Source organism: Rhinoraja longicauda, chromosome 30, assembly GCF_053455715.1.
Source record: "Rhinoraja longicauda isolate Sanriku21f chromosome 30, sRhiLon1.1, whole genome shotgun sequence".
NCBI classification, from domain to species: domain Eukaryota; kingdom Metazoa; phylum Chordata; class Chondrichthyes; order Rajiformes; family Arhynchobatidae; genus Rhinoraja; species Rhinoraja longicauda.
The window spans coordinates 21,502,753-21,520,511 of record NC_135982.1 but is presented as its reverse complement, the minus strand read 5'-3'; the positions used below and the strand labels follow the sequence as shown (position 1 = coordinate 21,520,511).

At 45.3% G+C, this 17,759-nt stretch overlaps 1 protein-coding gene across 1 annotated transcript in view; it reads right to left on the bottom strand.

Annotated features, from left to right (window-relative positions):
• The window catches only part of LOC144607880 (glutamate receptor U1), a 29,214-nt gene that overhangs the window by 3,344 nt on the left and 8,111 nt on the right, over window positions 1-17,759 (bottom strand). Inside the window, exons 3-9 of the mRNA XM_078424998.1 lie at window positions 15,802-15,833; window positions 12,594-12,653; window positions 10,357-10,539; window positions 8,060-8,292; window positions 5,830-5,927; window positions 2,610-2,827; window positions 414-639 (exon numbers count right to left, since the gene is read on the bottom strand). Of these exons, the coding sequence (XP_078281124.1) occupies window positions 414-639; window positions 2,610-2,827; window positions 5,830-5,927; window positions 8,060-8,292; window positions 10,357-10,539; window positions 12,594-12,653; window positions 15,802-15,833 (1,050 nt within the window). The remainder of the gene's footprint in view (window positions 1-413; window positions 640-2,609; window positions 2,828-5,829; window positions 5,928-8,059; window positions 8,293-10,356; window positions 10,540-12,593; window positions 12,654-15,801; window positions 15,834-17,759) is intronic.

Sequence of the window (17,759 nt, the reverse complement as noted above, 5' to 3'; positions counted from 1 at the left end):
CGGGTGTTGTCTGCACGGAGTTTGTACGTTCTCGTGGGTTTTCCCCGAGATCTTCGTTTTCCACCCACACTCCAAAGACGAACAGGTTTGTAGGTTAATTGGCTTGGTATAAGTGTAAATTGTCCCTAGTGTGCGTAGGATATTGTTAATGTGCGGGGATTGCTGATCGGTGCGGACTCGGTGGGCCGAAGGGCCTGTTTCTGCGCTGTATCTCCAAAACTAAAAAATAAGATTGGAGGAGAGGTACAGAATGGTGAGTGGGAAGCGCGTTCAGGGCCTTGTGATGTCGTCGGAGGACATGACAGCCAGGAGTGAACGATAGTCGTGGCTCTGATGTAAAGATTCTCAGAAGAAGCTCCAACATAGGACTGGAGTTAAATAAACAGCTGGGTTTCGCATAAGATGCAACTCACCGAGACGAGTGGCTAGTCCATATCCCCTCATCGCAGCAACGTCTGGGACCCTCATCAAGTTACAGTTATTTGCAACAGCCAGGTCTATTGTTGCTGTTTCACCAATCAGGGCGTAATTGGAGCTGAGGACTCGTTCCGTTCCTTCACTCATGGTCCGCACCAGCGCAGAATCACCTTTGCTACTCATCGCTGAATAGATTTCCTGGTAGACTCGAATTTTTGATTGCTATGGGAACATTCATGTTAGAAAGGTTACATTTTTATATCCTTTTGCCTTATACAATAAATCTTTTAACTTAATAATTACTCCTTGTTTAATCGAAGACAATTTTGGTCATCTTAGACCAAAATTTTTAGTAATTTGTAAATTCTAGTTAGTAATTCTAGATGACTAATTCTCTGCTCACCATTGAGTAATGGTGAGCGCAGTAATCACCATTTAGTAATGCTCTGCGCTCACCATCGGTTTTATCCAGGGCTTTGGACATAAACTGTTCAATCTTTAACTCCTTCCAGTTCTGCTAAAGTCATTGATTTGTGCTGTTAACTTTGTTTCCCTGATCTGAGCATTTTGTTTATTTTAGTTTTGGTTTCATAGCATTGTCGGTATTTTGCTTCTATGGAGAGAGATGAGGTGTGAAAGTGTGGCCCTATCCTTGTTCACTGTTGCCATACACATCACTGTTGGATTATTAGACTCCAGTGAGGGTAAGTATGTTTGACTTTATTAACTCGTTACAAAACTGAGTTAATTCCTATTCCAAGATCCAAGAAACATAGAACATTCTTAAGGGATTGGACAGGCTAGATGAAGGAAAATGTTCCCCATTCCACCCCCTCCCCTCTACCCTACCTGAACTCACACATATATCGTTTAGTTTAGAGATACGGCACGGAAACAGGTCCTTTGGCCCACCGGGTCCACGCCGACCAGCGATCCTACACACACTAAGGACAATTTACACGTACACCAGCCAATTAACGTACATACCTGTATATCTTTGCAGTGTTGGATCTCTGAGAAGATCTCTGAGAAAAGCCATGCAGTCACGGGGAGAATGTACAAACTCTGTAGAGATATCCCCCATAGTCGGGATCGAACCCGGTCTCCGGCGAAGCATGCGCTGTTAGGCAGCAACTCTATCGCTGCCCCACCGTGCCACCCTCTCCTCCTGTTTTTTCCTCCCCCCCCCCATCCCATTCTCCTACATTCCTTCCTCTAGCTTCCCGGTTTATAATTCTTCAGTCCTGTTGTCTCACACCTTCTGCCTTCGGCCTTTGTCCAACCATGTGCTAAATAAACCTCCTCACCTGTGTCGGTCTAGTAGCTGCCAGGCTTTCTCCAGCCTTTCTTCTCTCCAGCTTTCTTTCCCCCGCCCTTTACAATCAGGCTGAAGAAGAGTCCTGGCCCAAAACGTTGCCTATTCATGTTCTGAGATGCTGCCTGAGCCACTGAGCTACTCCAGACATTTTGTGTCTTCTTAATTCCTTTTGCCTTGAGCATTCTTTATGGATGTTGTTGAGCTGCCTTTCGTTGTTCAGTTACCAGGCTGCCTCTACTTCTTAAATTACTGGGATTTGAAGATTTCATGATATGGTGTTTCAAACTTAAAATGTGCGTGTCACAGGCAAAGCTGCCACTGTTGCTAATACCAAGTCACCCTAGCAAGACGGTAAAAGATTGTCAGTAAAAATCTCACTGGCTTATTCGGGCAGTAAGAGTGTAATTAAACAACATAGAAGAATTGCATCTCCTCACTACATCTGTGAACTGGTTGGGTTTTTGATGACACTCAATAGATGCTTGGTAATTTCACATCTTAAAAAAAAAAGCTCTATTCATAAACTTTGGATGTGCTCCTGGTTCTTAGCTCAAGTCTCCTCAGCCAGTAATACAATCATCATGTTACCACCTCCATGTGTAATGTCCTCCACTTTGCAGCTACTCACCATTGAAAATCTCTTTCCAGCAGCACTGCTGCCCAGAGCTTTATTCCATTCAACCGTCCTGGCTCCTCTGTATTGTGAAACACAGGAGAGGTGGTAACAACCAAGCCTATTTAATCAGGGTCCAATCAGGGATGAAAGTGTTTGTAACCCGTACCCTGGTCCTGCCTATTCTCACTGGCTCTCTATCTGAATCCAGCGAGACTGGAGACTGAGGGAAAGAAATCCCGCTATACAGAAGTACCGCACCTTGAAGAAATTGAAGGTGGAACCGCCACCGATGGTCCCATATTCAATCTCACTTTGTTTTGCAAGGTCGCTGAAGGATTTGATTTGTGGTCCCTGCTTCTCCGAGTTTAATGACGCTCCATAGTTGGTTGCATATGTCACCAGGAAAATAATGACAAACAGCCACCAGACTGCGGCAATGATACGTGTGGACAAGGCTTTGGGATGTGGTTCTGCACCTGTTGGAAAATAAGGATTACATCCACAATTATTAGCAGCAAATAAAAAGGCCTTTCAGCCCAATTCATCTGCGTTGTTAATGTCCGTATAGGCCTCCTTCCACCAGAAATCTCACCTAACTTATGTTGTCCCATTCTAGGTTTGTCCTTGAGTTTGCCAGCTACCCCTAATAGCATACTCTATTTTCAAACCACTCTCTGCTGAAAGAATGTTCTCCTGAACGACTTTTGCGTTTATTAGTGTTGTTGTTTATTTAAGATAAATCCTTACTCTCTAAAAATTAAGTTATCTTCCAAGACTTATTAAGTTATCGATGACTAAAGATTTCTTAGTTTATGCTCTTACCCTTCCTTCTCTATTCTGGAGCATGGCCCATTGTACCTGCTTCTCCACCGGCCCCTTCCATCTACCTGCTATCCTATTCTGCAAATTAGAAATCTACTGCAACTTCCCCAGTGCTTCTCTATTCTGTAACACAGTCCGGTGGCCAGAATTGTGCCCGGTACTCCAATTAGACTTTAGGGATACAGCGCATTAACAGGCCGCTCAACCCACCGAGTCGGCACCAACCGGCAATCACCCCGTACACTAACACTATCCTACACACTAGAGACAACTTACAATTTTACCGAAGCCAATTGACCTAGATACCTGTACGACATTGGAGTGTGGGAGGAAACTGGAGCACCTGGAAAAACCCCACGTGTTCACAGGGAGAACGTATAAACTACATACAGAGAGCACCCATGGTCAGGTTCGAACCCGGGTCTCTGTAAGGCAGCAACTCTACCAAGTTGCCACCCCTGCCACCAGTTCCATCTACCCGTTGTACTATTCGAAACAAGAGCTGTACTAAAAGCTACTTAGCTCACCCCTATAATATTTCTCACAGGGTCATCACAATTATTGAGGATAACATTGCACTTGAGATGGTACAAAGGGGACTTCTGAAGATATGCCTGAACTGGGAAATTCCCAATTGGATAGGTTGAGGTATTGCTGACATGGTAACGGACATGTTAAATTTAAACAAAATGGAATTTTGTTCACCAGGCTTCTTGAATGAAATGGAGCAAGGTAAAATGCATGAAGTTAATCCACAAATCAAAAATTACTTTAGAGAATAACAGAATTATGCTTGTGGGAATAAATAGCCTTCGTAAATTCCCAGTTAACGTAGAGGTATTAGTGGAAACGATAGGTGGGTTAGCAACAAACAAGGACACAGAGCTTGCAAGGGGAAAGGTGATGTGAATGGGCAGGATGTGGTGAATGGACTTGTGTGGGAAATGTGAAGCTATTCACATTCACAATGTGAAGTTTAGCAAGGAGAAAGAAAAAACAAATTGCTATTTAAACATAATCATTCAACAAAATATTGCAGCACGAAGCAATCTCGGATTCCCAGTACATAAAATAGAAAGGGTAGAAGTGCAGATGCAACTGGTAATTGCGAAGGTGAGTGTAATATTGGATGTTATTGCATGGGCACGAGGTGGAGAGACGTTTCACAAGATGGACTCCTGGGATGAAGGGAATGACGTGTGAGGAGAGGTTAGCCAGGTTGGTCTACTCTCAATGGAGATCTTATTGAAACGTGTATGTTTCTGAAGTGGATGGGCAAGGTTAATGCCAAGATGATGGTTCCCCAAGTGGTAGTGCCTGGAAGAAGGGAACAGCTCGTTGTTGGGTGTTGAATGAAAGAGCCATCTCAAGAGGACAAATGAACTTTAATACTGATCCATTCTGGAGCTCAACATCAGTTTCCCACTCTATTCCCATCTCCCTCATCTTAATGGAAATGGAAATTTAATTGAATGGAAATTTAAATGTCAAGCTGCACCTTGAATATATTCAATGATTCCATCTCCACACCTCTCGGGTGGAGGATTTCGCACAGAAAGGAGAGGAGGCGAGGAGATAGTTCGGGATGGGGGAGCGTACACCCATGACTGGATGGGTGATGACTGGAACCACCTCCCGCCTAGACTACTGCAACTCCCTATACACTGGGATCAGCCAATCTTCCCTGTCCCGCCTGCAACTGGTCCAAAACGCCGCAGCGAGACTCCTGATGGGTACCCGTAAAAGGGACCACATCACGCCGATTCTGGCCTCTCTCCACTGGCTCCCTGTACGGTACAGAATCAACTTCAAGCTCCTCCTATTCAAGTATAAAGCCCTAAATGGACATTTCCCCCCCCCTACATCAAAAATCTTCTAACCCACTCTCTAACTCCAGGTCCCTCAGGTCGGCCGACTTGGGGCTACTCACTATCCCGCGGTCTAGGCTTAAGCTCAGGGGTGACCGCGCTTTTGCGGTTGCAGCTCCTAGACTGTGGAACAGCATCCCTCTCCCCATCAGAACTGCCCCCCTCCATCGACTCCTTTAAGTCCAGGCTCAAAACCTATTTCTACTCCCTAGCGTTTGAGGCTCATTGAGGAGGCGCTGTGAACTGTTTTGTATGTGCTGTTATGTTTGCGTGCTACTGTATGTTTTTTTTTTTTATTGTGTTTTTTTTCCCTTAGTACCTAATCAGATGTACAGCACTTTGGTCAACGTGGGTTGTTTTTAAATGTGCTATACAAATAAAATTGACTTGACTTGACTTGACATCCATTAAATCCTGTCTCTGGTGCGACGAGTTTGATCACTCCGCCCAACTTTCCACCAGTAAAACTCTTGCCCTTTCACCCAGAGAGTCACAAGCCTCTGTGTAATCCTCACTTCCATCTTTAATGGGGAAAACCCTTATTCTGAACCTTTTGCCCTTGGTTCTAGATAACACCACTACAAGATGCATCCTCTCAGAATTCACCGTGTCTTTTGACCCATTTCTCGAAGCAGAAAGTTAATATGTTCTGGTGAGAGGGTGCAGTGTACTGGTGCAGGGAGGTTGGACATTGGACATGAAAGAATGAAGGAAGTGGGCTGGGCAGATCTTAGGCAGCGGACAAAGACACAATGGACTCTGGGTTTCTCAGCGCTCGGTGACTCTACCTTGCAAAGTGAGAGCTCCAATTCCAAACCAGAAGCTGTCGAGCAGAGAAAAGCGATTCCTCTCAACCTGAGGTTCATTCCATTCACCGGGGCTCAGTCTGGAAGGTAATTGTCTCGTCACCCTCAGTACTTTGAATAACATGCACCATTTTTCTGCGATAAGAGCGGAACGTTTCACCCGTGTACTTTTATATATATTAAACACTAACCTGAAATATTTAGGTTCTTCGATGTAACCAAATGCTGTGCCAGTTTGGTGCAATAGTATTGAAGCAGATTAACTCCATATCTTAAAGTGTAGGAAGGAACTGCAAATGCTGGTTTACACCAAAGATAGACACAAAATGCTGGAGTAGTTCAGCGGGACAAGCAGCATCTCTGGAGAGGAATGGGTGATGTTTTGGGTCGAGATCCTTCTTCAGCATCTGCCATCGGTGGAGTTTGGCATTTGAAGCTCTGAGGACAATAAGCGTGGACTGAGGTGCTGCCTGTCCCGCTGAGTTACTCCAGCATTTTGTGTCTAACTCCATATCTACACTGTGCTGTTGTTGCCCAGGTGTGTCAAGGGGACAATGTTAAAGCTTTTCTCAGTATCTAGTGTGCTGGACCTGCTCTCTGATCTTTGCAAATAGTGCAAAGGAATCTTTATATCTAATCTGTGAAAGCAATAAACCATTGCTGTGGCTAGAAACAAAAAGATAGAGTAACTCAGCGGGACAGGCATCATCTCTGGAGAGAAGGAATGGGTGATGTTTTGGGTCGAGACCCTTCTTCAGACATCTTCATCTAGCAGGAACGGGGTACTGATTGTGGATCGCAGTGAATGGCGGTGCTGGCTTGAAGGGCCAAATGGCCTACTCCTGCACCTATTGTCTATTGTCTATTGCAGTTCTTTCCAAACCATTGCTGTGGCGACTGCTTTCCAGCCAGTGGCAGAGTTGAGCTGTCTAAAGCTGTTCTCCGAGTCAAAAATGCCAGAAATGTTTGTAGTTGTGTTAATGGTTCCTTTATCGTGTCTGCCTAATTCCAAGCTGTTACAAAGATCACACAGTGTGAACTAGTCATATGGTGCGCTATCATTGAATGCTACTCTCCATTAATAAAGTGTTAATTAGATGAAGGCAGAAGAGACTGCAGGTGCTGGAATTAGGAGAGGAACTGGAGGGTCTCAGCGGATCAGGCAGCATCTGTGGAGGGAAACGGATAGTCAGCGTTTCAGAGATAAGAGTCTTGAGGAAGGGTCCCGACCTGAAACATCGACTCCACAGATGCTGCCCGACCCGCTGAGTGGCTGGATTTGCACTGAAGGGGATTAGTGAGGGATACGGGGTTTATAACGGATGTGAGGAGGGATTTTTCACCCAAAAAGGGTGGTTGGAATTTGGAGCACAATGCCAGAGTGGGTGATGGACACAAACACTTGCACGACATCCAAGTTTCGATATTGCCAAGACACAGGATCATCTGTTGGAGAGATGGATTACACCTGACCAGTGTGTGGGATTACACCTGACCAGTGTGTGGGATTACACCTGACCAGTGTGTGGGATTACACCTGACCAGTGTGTGGGATTACACCTGACCAGTGTGTGGGATTACACCTGACCAGTGTGTGGGATTACACCTGACCAGTGTGTGGGATTACAGTTGGCCAGTGTGTGGGATTACAGTTGACCAGTGAGTAGGTATTACACCTGACACTCTGGTGATTGCATGCATGACCAATGTGTGATGATTACACCTGACTAGTGGAAGGGGATTACAGTTGGCCAGTGTGTGGGATTACACCTGATACTCTAATGATTACATGCATGCCCAGTGTGTGGGGATTACATTTGACCAGTAAGTACGTATTACACCTGACACTCTGGTGATTGCATGCATGACCAATGTGTGATGATTACACCTGACTAGAGGAAGGGGATTACAGTTGACCAGTGTGTGGGATTACACCTGATACTCTACTGATTATGTGCGTGCCCAGTGTGTGGGGATTACATTTGACCAGTGACTGGGGATTACGTGACACACTAATGATTACGTGCATGACCAAATGTATGAGGATTACACCTGACTAGTGGAAGGGGATTACAGTTGACCAGTGTGTAGGGTTACATCTGATACTCTAATTGACCAGTTGACCAGTGTGTGGGGATTACATTTGACCAGTGAGTAGGTATTACACCTGATACTCTAATGATTACATGCGTGCCCAGTGTGTGAGGATTACCTTGCTGCCAGGAACATGCAGAAGCAGGTCAACAGGAAGGCGAAGAGCAGACTGAACCAGGTCTCAGTGGCGAAAGGGCTCAAGAACTGGAAGAGGCGGCTGCTCTTGGCAAGCTCCTTGGAGTCCTTGCGCGCCATGATGCTGATCCCCACAGACATGAACGGGCGGGTGAAGTCAAAGTCGTTCTCCCGCATCCTGGTGATGGTGAGTGGAGCAAAGGCCAGGTCTGCCTCCTGTGGAGAGTCGGCCAGAAAAAAGCACAGTTACGCCAGTGCTTCAGACCTCCTCTCTCTCTCTGCACAACAGGCACATGAGCTACATACATATCCACAGGTGGGGGGTGGAAATGGCCCTTTAGTCTTGTTGGGGAAGTTTGTGGTAGATTCCCACTCGTTGTCTTGGGTGTTAATTGTGGGAATCTACAAATTACAGCACTTAGCAACGTAACACTCTGCAGCTGATGATTGGGTGCTGGGCTGCTCCTTGGTCTATCCTTAAAGCCGGGGGCACAGACACAGGAAGGGGCGTTGTGTGGCCACAGGTAAGATCTTCATGTACCTGAATCTAAGTTCATTGCATGTGGAGGTTGAGTGGGCCAGTCTAGTCCGCTGCAGACTGCAAGAGTACATGCTGAGGGACGGACTGAAGCTTGGTGCAGACAACGCCAAGGCTCGGCGGGGGAGGACCACAGTCTAGGGTCCTTCCGCTGCTGGACATGGGGGGCAGGGTGTGTGGAAACGCCCCTCAAAATAAGGGAAGGATTCATGCCAGTGGACCACATGAGTGGCAAGGGGGTGGGGTAAATTTGTGATCGAGGAAACTATATTGTATGCATGTACAGCCTCTGAGAAATGTCAGATGGAGTTTTTTCCAAGGTACACGTATATAATTATTACTTGAATAAAGTCTACTTTGAAATTAAAATTCAGAGGTTGAGTGGAGCATGTTTTGCATGTCTCTATGGCACCTATCTGTACATTGTCCTTTGTTCCCAGCGCTCTACACTTATTATTTACCATTCCCTGTGCATGTGGCATGACTTTAAACCTCCACTGGTTCAGTGGTCATTAATGATGTAGCCCTGGTAAACCGTGGGAAGGTCTATTCAATTTGCCAGTGATCATCACCCTGATCTCAGCAGACCAGAGGCAAGGTTCCATCCAAATTCTGACACCTTGCTGTTCAACACTCACTGAACACAGCTAACTTGTATGCACTTCCAAACAAAACACACAAGCTGGGAATCAGAAATAAAAACACAAAATGTTAGAAGCATTCAGTAGGTCAGGCATCATCTGTGGAAAGAGATGTAGAGTTAATGTTTCAGGAGGGCAACCCTTTGCCAGGGGCGTGCTCAGCATTTCAAGGGGATTTTCTGTTTTATAAACTCCTGTAAGATGGATGGACCAGGGCACATTTTGTCCATGCATTGTCCTCCGAGCCCCAATGCCAAACTCCATCGATGATCATCCACAGAGGGGGCAGGTTAACCAACAGGGGAACAGGAGCAGAGTGGTGTGTTGCATGAGGAAGACATCCACCTGCTCGCATGAATCTATTCTGCCCTGTCAGAGGGTCTTTCCAAAACCCATCAGGGATGTTCGTTAATTTGAATTCAGTCTAAAAATAATCAGTCCAAAAAAAACCTGGCATCTGTGGTGGCACGGTGGCGCAGCGGTAGAGTTGCTGCCTCACAGCGCCAGAGACCCGGGTTCGATCCTGACTATGGGTGCTGTCTGTACGGAGTTTGTACATTCTTCCTGTGAGAGAGAGCATAGGTTTTCTCCAGGTGCTCCATTTTCCTTCCACACTCCAAAGGCGTGCCGGTTTGTAGGTTAATTGGCTTCTGTAAATTATCCCTAATGTGTAGGATAGTGTTGGTGTCTGGGGTGATCGCTGGTTGGCATGGACTCGATGGGCCAAAGGCTTGTTTCCACGCTGTATCCCTAAAGTCGAAAGTGTAAAAGTCTTTAGTCTGTAAAAGTGACGAGCAAACTGTGAGAGTGGTGGCTTAGGGGAAGAAAGTCTTAAGGGAAGAAACTACAATCCAAATTCAGTTTGACCTGGATGCATCTGTAGCCTAGAACAACATGGCTTACTGGCCAGTTCTCCAAAATCATCCACAAACTGCTGGAAAGTATGAGAATCCATAAAACCTGCAGGATTTGTGCTACAATGTGACCTGCGCATGTGGACCGCAGGAGTTCAGCATAACGTTGCCAGGACAATGAGGAGCTGCATAAACACTGTCCTTCCAGCACAGTCCACATCAAAAATGAAAGCCATGGAAAACTTGCCTTTCTCATCAGCTCCCCCAGCAATCCGTTCCACTTCCCGTCTTCCGATCTCGTCCCATAATATCCGTCCTTCACGAGTTGGATTTCGTAGTGGAAGTTGAGCTTACTTGAGACTATCTCAAGGAGGTCAATGCAGAAGCCTTCGTATCCTCCGATGGCTTTGGGCATGACAAACGGCTCTAGCTATTAATGGAAATATCAAGAAAGCTTCATCGGAGTGTTGACTGAACCCATCTCTCCAACAGTGGGTGTAGGTGCAGTGCAGAGCGTGTACACCAGGCATGTTCACCCTCCCTGTCCTGCCTCGGTGTTGAGCCCCAATCCCACATTGTGAAACATGGCCTAACATGTGTGCAGCACTTCTAGGTGAGAACTCGATGTAAGATGAAAAGATGGTGGAATGGGATATAAATGGCAGATGAGAACGGGTTTGTAATTTGGAAACTTGGAAGGTTTGGGATTGTATGGAGGGAGCAGGGGAGTGAAACTGATTGGATCAGTCAACCACTGGGTTAGCAAGGATCAGGGGCAGGATTCTGTGAATGATTCTTGAACTGGAACGGTATCAGTGGAGAGAAACCTTTGGTCTCGCCTGAGGTACCATTGCTGATCTCTCTGGACTCTGTGAGTGTCAGACTCAAATACGTTCTCTTAGTTTAAGACAAAGAATGAAACTCTTAAAAACAGCCCAAAGTGCCTTCTATTGACAAATGAAATGAATTCCATTATTGTGATACTGGATTCTATTACTGGCCTGTGCAGATGAGTGCTTTTTTGTGATGGTGTGCAGTGTACAGTGTACCGGCACCCTTAAAGAGTTAAAAACTAGATTTTCTCAAGTTGTTGAATTTCGTATTGATTTTACACTTTTTAGTCAGCAGTTTATTAAATTAAAAGTTGATAGTTCATAACATCACCACAAAAGAAGGGTGTATAATGATGGAGAACAAATCTTGATAAATGTCACCATATTTTTAAATGATATGCATACTGGCATGTTTTTGTCCACAATAAAGCACTGGTACAGATGATATTGGTAATTCTGTTATTAAAATAACCAGCTAGAATCCCGTAGTTCACAAAAACTCAAATTGGGCCGTGCTCGTGCCCCTGACATAACTGGAGACTCAGCAATGAATGCATTGGAGCAGTTCCTTGGTTAACCTCTATGTCTCTCTCACTCAGGTTAATTCAAACTCCCTTGTGTGGCATTGTTACACACTAGCCTTCTTTCTGGCCAGTTTCATGCCGATCGTTCTTGCGCGCAGGAGCTTCTCTCAGGCATTCACTGAGCTAGTACCAAACTACTACTGACCTACTAATAAACTACTAGTGAGCTACTACTAAACTACTACTGACCTACTACTAAACTACTACTGACCTACTAATAAACTACTAGTGAGCTACTACTAAACTACTACTGACCTACTACTAAACTGCTACTGACCTACTACTACTGAGCTACTACCAAACTACTGACCTCCTACTGAACTAATAGTGAGCTACTACTAAACTACTAGTGAGCTACTACCAAACTACTAAGCTACTACTAAACTACTAGTGAGCTACTACCAAACTACTACTGACCTACTACTAAACTACTAGTGAGCTACTACCAAACTACTGACCTCCTACTGAACTAATAGTGAGCTACTACTAAACTACTATGAGCTACTACTAAACTACTGTGAGCTACTACTAAACTACTAGTGAGCTACTACTAAACTACTACTGACCTATTACTAAACTACTAGTGAGCTACTACCAAACTACTAAGCTACTACTATACTACTATGAGCTACTACTAAACTTCTACCAAGCTACTACTAAACTACCAGTGAGCTACTACTAAACTACTACTGACCTACTACTAAACTACTACTGACCTACGACTAAACTACTATGAGCTACTACTAAACTACTACTGACCTACTACTAAACTACTAGTGAGCTACTACTAAACTACTAGTGAGCTACTACCAAATACAGCACATCATCCTCCGGTAATCCCGGGCTACACCTGAACATTGAGAAAGGTGAGAAGCCAGCGTCTAACTACTGTGACCTTCTGTCTATGGTAGATTTCTTCTAAAGCAAAGTTATTTGGGAAGACAGAGAATGAAATGCACTGTTCCTACGTGCACTGTTCATTGCTCTGTGACAATTCTTTTAGTGTGACCCATGATTGCTGGAGATCACAGCATTGAAGAGTGTTGTACCATTGAAGAGTACATTACCAGAATGGTGGTCACCACAAGCTTCTGCTCAGAAAGCTGACGCCTCTCTCTTTCAGGAGCCTGTGGAGAAATGAGAATAGTTAAACCATCAGTCATAGGAGCAGACTTAGGTCATCCAGTCCATCGAGTCTACTCTACCATTCAATCATGAATGATCTATTTTTCCCTCTCAACTCCATTCTCCTGCCTTCTCCCTGTAATCTTTGATGACCTCCCTAATCAAGATCCTGTTAATCTCTGTCTTACCTGATGTCTTGGCTTCCACAGTTGCCTGCAGCAGTGAATTCCAGAGATTCACCATCCTACTGCTGAATAAATTCCGGCTCATCTCCATCTTGAAGGTACAACCTTTTATTTTGAGGCTGTGCCCTCTGGTTCTAGACTCTCCTATTACTGGAAACATCCTTTCCACGTCCACCCTATCTAAAGCTTTCATTATCTGGTAGGTTTCAATGAGATTCACCCTCATCTTTCCAAACTTTCATTCAGTTAGCAGATGGGACCATTGGCTTTTGTTGAAAGCCACTTCTGATAAGAAGGGTATTTGGGGAGATCGGATGGTGATGTGGGGGTTCAGAGACTAAGACTAAAGTTCTCAGGTTCCGACTTGTTTACCCTCTTAATCAAGTGGATACAGGGATAACAGCTCAGCTTGCTACATGGAGACTGAAGATTTAGTTTCTCTTCATATCGCCCCCCCCTCTCCCCCCAGGGAATTGAAATAAACTGTGGAAAATTCCCTCTGCCCAGCTGCCAAGATCAACTTGCCTTCAACACAAATTGGTTGCAAAAATATCAACAGATATTCCACAGCAGGGTGTCAATTGGTTCACACATGGCACAGTGAGACTAACGGAATATGATGTTTTATAGTCTTATGTATTGATGTTCAGAAAGTTATTTGAATATTCAGATTGTATGCATGAATATTTATATTTTCCTGGCATGTTCCCCTCGGAAGAGGGAGTTGGACGAGATTCAACAGTAACTTTGAACTGCGAGTTGGATAAAGAAAAGAAGTGAAGTGTCACGGGGTGTGGGGCAAGGACAGGGCAGTGGGATCAATTGAAAAGTCCCTTCAAAGAGTTGTTGGAGGCACACTGGGTGAACGCACATCTTCTCCACTTGCGATTCTCACATTTTGTTCAACATGCAAATATCCAGCCTGAGATGATAGCGTTCAATTCAACAATATAAATATTTAAATGTGCTATTCATAGATTAATTGAAATTTACAGCACAGTGTGAAGGCTTTGAACCTGTGCCGATTCTCAGTGCTCTGTCTTTTCCCAGTACCCCTTGTAAATGTGCATATTTAAAATTAATCCCACTTTTCAGTTCAGTTCAGTTCACTTTTGGTCCCCCTCCCTGCTTGATGAAGGGTAAAGCACCAATGAAGTCGATCATTTCCATGGCTTGAGATCAAACTTTACTCAGTGAATAAGTTTAAGATCCTGAATAAGCTTAAGATTGACACAAAATGCTGGAGTAACTCAGCGGGTCAGGCAGCATCTGGAGAAAAGGAATAGGAGATGTTTCGGGTCGAGGCCCATCTTCCGACTGAACATCACCTATTCCGTTTCTCCAGAGATAGAAACATAGAAACATAGAAAATAGGTGCAGGAGTAGGCCATTTGGCCCTTCGAGCCTGCACCGCCATTCAATATGATCATGGCTGATCATCCAGCTCAGTAGCCTGTACCTGCCTTCTCTCCATACCCCCTGATCCCTTTAGCAAAAAGGGCCACATCTAACTCCCTCTTAAATATAGCCAATGAACTGGCCTCAACTACCTTCTGTGGCAGAGAATTCCACAGACTCACTACTCTCTGTGTGAAGAAATGTTTTCTCATCTCGGTCCTAAAAGACTTCCCCCTTATCCTTAAGCTGTGACCCCTGGTTCTGGACTCCCCCAACATCGGGAACAATCTTCCCGCATCTAGCCTCTCCAACCCCTTAAGAATTTTATATGTTTCTATAAGATCCCCCCTCAGTCTTCTAAACTCCAGCGAGTACAAGCCCAGTCTATCCAGTCTTTCCTCATATGCAAGTCCCGCCATCGCAGGGATTAATCTGGTGAACCTTCTCTGTACTCCCTCTAAGGCAAGAACGTCTTTCCTCAGGTTAGGAGACCAAAACTGCACACAATACTCCAGGTGCGGTCTCACCAAGGCCCTGTACAACTGCAGCAGAACCTCCCTGCTCCTAAACTCAAATCCTCTTGCTATGAATGTCAACATACCATTCGCTTTCTTCACTGCCTGCTGCACCTGCATGCTTGCTTTCAATGACTGGTGCACCATGACACCCAGGTCTCCCCAGGTAACCTCTTCTCCCAATCGGTCACCATTCAGGTAATACTCTGCTTTCCTGTTCTTGCCGCCAAAGCGGATAACCTCACATTTATCCACATTATATTGCATCTGCCATGCATTTGCCCACTCGCCTAATCTATCCAAGTCACTCTGCAGCCTCCTAGCATCCTCCTCGCAGCTAACACTGCCACCCAGCTTCGTGCCATCCGCAAACTTAGAGATGTTGCATTCAATTCCCTCGTCCCAATTCCCAGGCACCCAGCTGCCTGACCTGCTGGGTTACTCCAGCATTTTGTCTATCTTCGGTAAAAACCAGCACCTGCAGTTCCTTCCTACACACTGTGAATAAGCTTATTGGGACATCAGACTAAAGATCAGATGGAAATCGTGAGACTATCTATCCACACATTTATCCACGGTTTCAAATACCTTCATCCACCAGAGAGCTGGACCTTCTGCTCCTGCCTTGATGTCAACCTACTGCCTCACTGCCTTGTACAGAGGAACACAATCTCTGCTCATTCTCCTGAAATCACCTTGTTGCATTTCACAACATTAGACTCACCTTCATGTTTACCCCCCTGACCTTCTAAGTTGCCATTAACTCCAGAAAGCCCACTGCTTTAGTGGAGCCATATCTGAGGTACTTGCATGCACGGAGAATAGCTGACACATATTTACAAAAAGAGGATATTTATAAGTCGAGGGATATTTATATGCATATGCAACAGAAACATTTGCACATGCATTGTGAATATATATATATATATATATATAAATATATATATATATATATATATATAACCTATAACTCCACGTGCATATATATATTTTGGAAATAGTGAAGATCTAATAATCTCACTGGCCACACAAATGTAAAGTAACCCGCTAACCTCTGGAGAGTTGTTGGCGTTTTCCACAGCACCTGTGAAAATAAATTTCAGGCTGGTATCAAAATTGGCAAAAATGTACATTTGAATAATAGTGTTAAATTTAACAAACATAAACTGCACAACTTATGCCTGTAGCTGGCTGCCGGTGAGGCTGAGGTACGGACTGGGCCTTATGCCTTCTTCACCACCCTGTCTCAAGTCAAGTCAAGTCAAGTTTATTTGTCACATACACATAAATGTGCAGTGAAATGAAAGATTACCCACAGTCCAACAGCAAGAGCAATAAAAATAAGCAATAACACACACAATCAAACAAAAAGAAACATCCATCACAGTGAGTCTCCTCCAGTCACCTCCTCACTGTGATGGAAGGCCAGAATGTCTTTTCTCTTCCCCTGCCGTCTTCTCCCGCGGTCAGGTTGTTGTAGTTGCCACGTTGCAGGCCGTGCCGGACGGTGAAAGGTGCACAGCGGGCCGACCCAAGCCCCGCGATCCGGGGCGGGCGAAGACGCCGCCGCTGCCACTGCCGTCGGAGCGGTCTACCTTTGTGACACTAACAGGGTGCTCCAAGGACCCTCTGTGGCCCAACCCTAAATGCCCTTCAGGTGAGAGTGAGCTGCCTCTTGAACGATTGGCGTCCTTCTGGTGAAGTGCCCATGCACGACCATTGGGAAGGGAAATCCAGGATTTGAACCCAGTGACAATAGACGATAGACATTAGATGCAGGAGGAGGCCATTCGGCCCTTCGAGCCAGCACCGCCATTCAATGTGATCAAGGCTGATCATTCTCAATCAGTACCCCATTCCTGCCTTCTCCCCATACCCCCTGACTCCGCTATCCTTAAGAGCTCTATCCAGCTCTCTCTTGAATGCATTCAGAGAATTGGCCTCCACTGCCTTCTGAGGCAGAGATTCACAACTCTCTGACTGAAAATGTTTTTCCTCATCTCCTTTCTAAATGGCCTACCCCTTATTCTTCAACTGTGGCCCCTTGTTCTGGACTCCCCCAACATTGGGAACATGTTTCCTGCCTCTAACGTGTCCAACCCCTTAATAATCTTATACGTTTCGATAAGATCTCCTCTCATCCTTGAGAGGAATGGAAATTTATATTCAAGTCAGGATGGAGAATGAATGCAGAGAAACCTGTAGGTAGTGGTATCCCCATGCACTTGATGCCCTTCACCTCCTTTGTGGTGGAAATTGTGGGTTTGGGAGATGCTTTTGGTGTGTGGGCAATGAGTTGCAGTGGACTTTGTTGAAGCCTATGAGCATGTGGGCGTTGAGTGTGGTGGACAGGGGGTAGTAAAATGGCTGCGTTGTCCTGGATGTGTTGAGTGTTTGAGCATTCATCCTACAAGGTGGAGGCTATTCCACCACGCTCCCCACTTGTGCGCTCTGTATGGTGAGAAGGCCTTTAGGTGTCAGGGAGTGAGTCACCTGCCAAGGAATACCCTTCCTCCGACCTGCTCCTGTAGCCCCAATACATGGTCGGTCATGTGCGATACCACAGATCAGCACATCGGATCCCCTCAACTGCGTGTGATCTCCAGAGCTGCGCTCCTGGGCTCACGTTCACTGGAAACATCACAGTCGTCACTGTGGGTGGCTCCAAACAATTGTAACTTTCAACACTCTTTGGCAGCACATACACTTGCCAGCTGCTTTCTCAAAGGCACTTTCATGAATTTGAGAAGATAGAAACATAGAAAATAGGTGCAGGAGTAGGCCATTCGGCCCTTCGAGCCAGCACTGCCATTCAATATGATCGTGGTTGAGCATCCAAAATCAGTACCCCGTTCTTGATTTTTCCCCATATCCTTTGATTCCTTTAGCCCAAAGAGTTAAATCTAACTCTCTCTTGAAAGCATCCAGTGAATTGGCCACTGCCTTCTGTGGCAGAGAATTCCACAGATTCACAACTCTCTGGGTGAAAAAGTTTTTCCTTGTCTCAGTC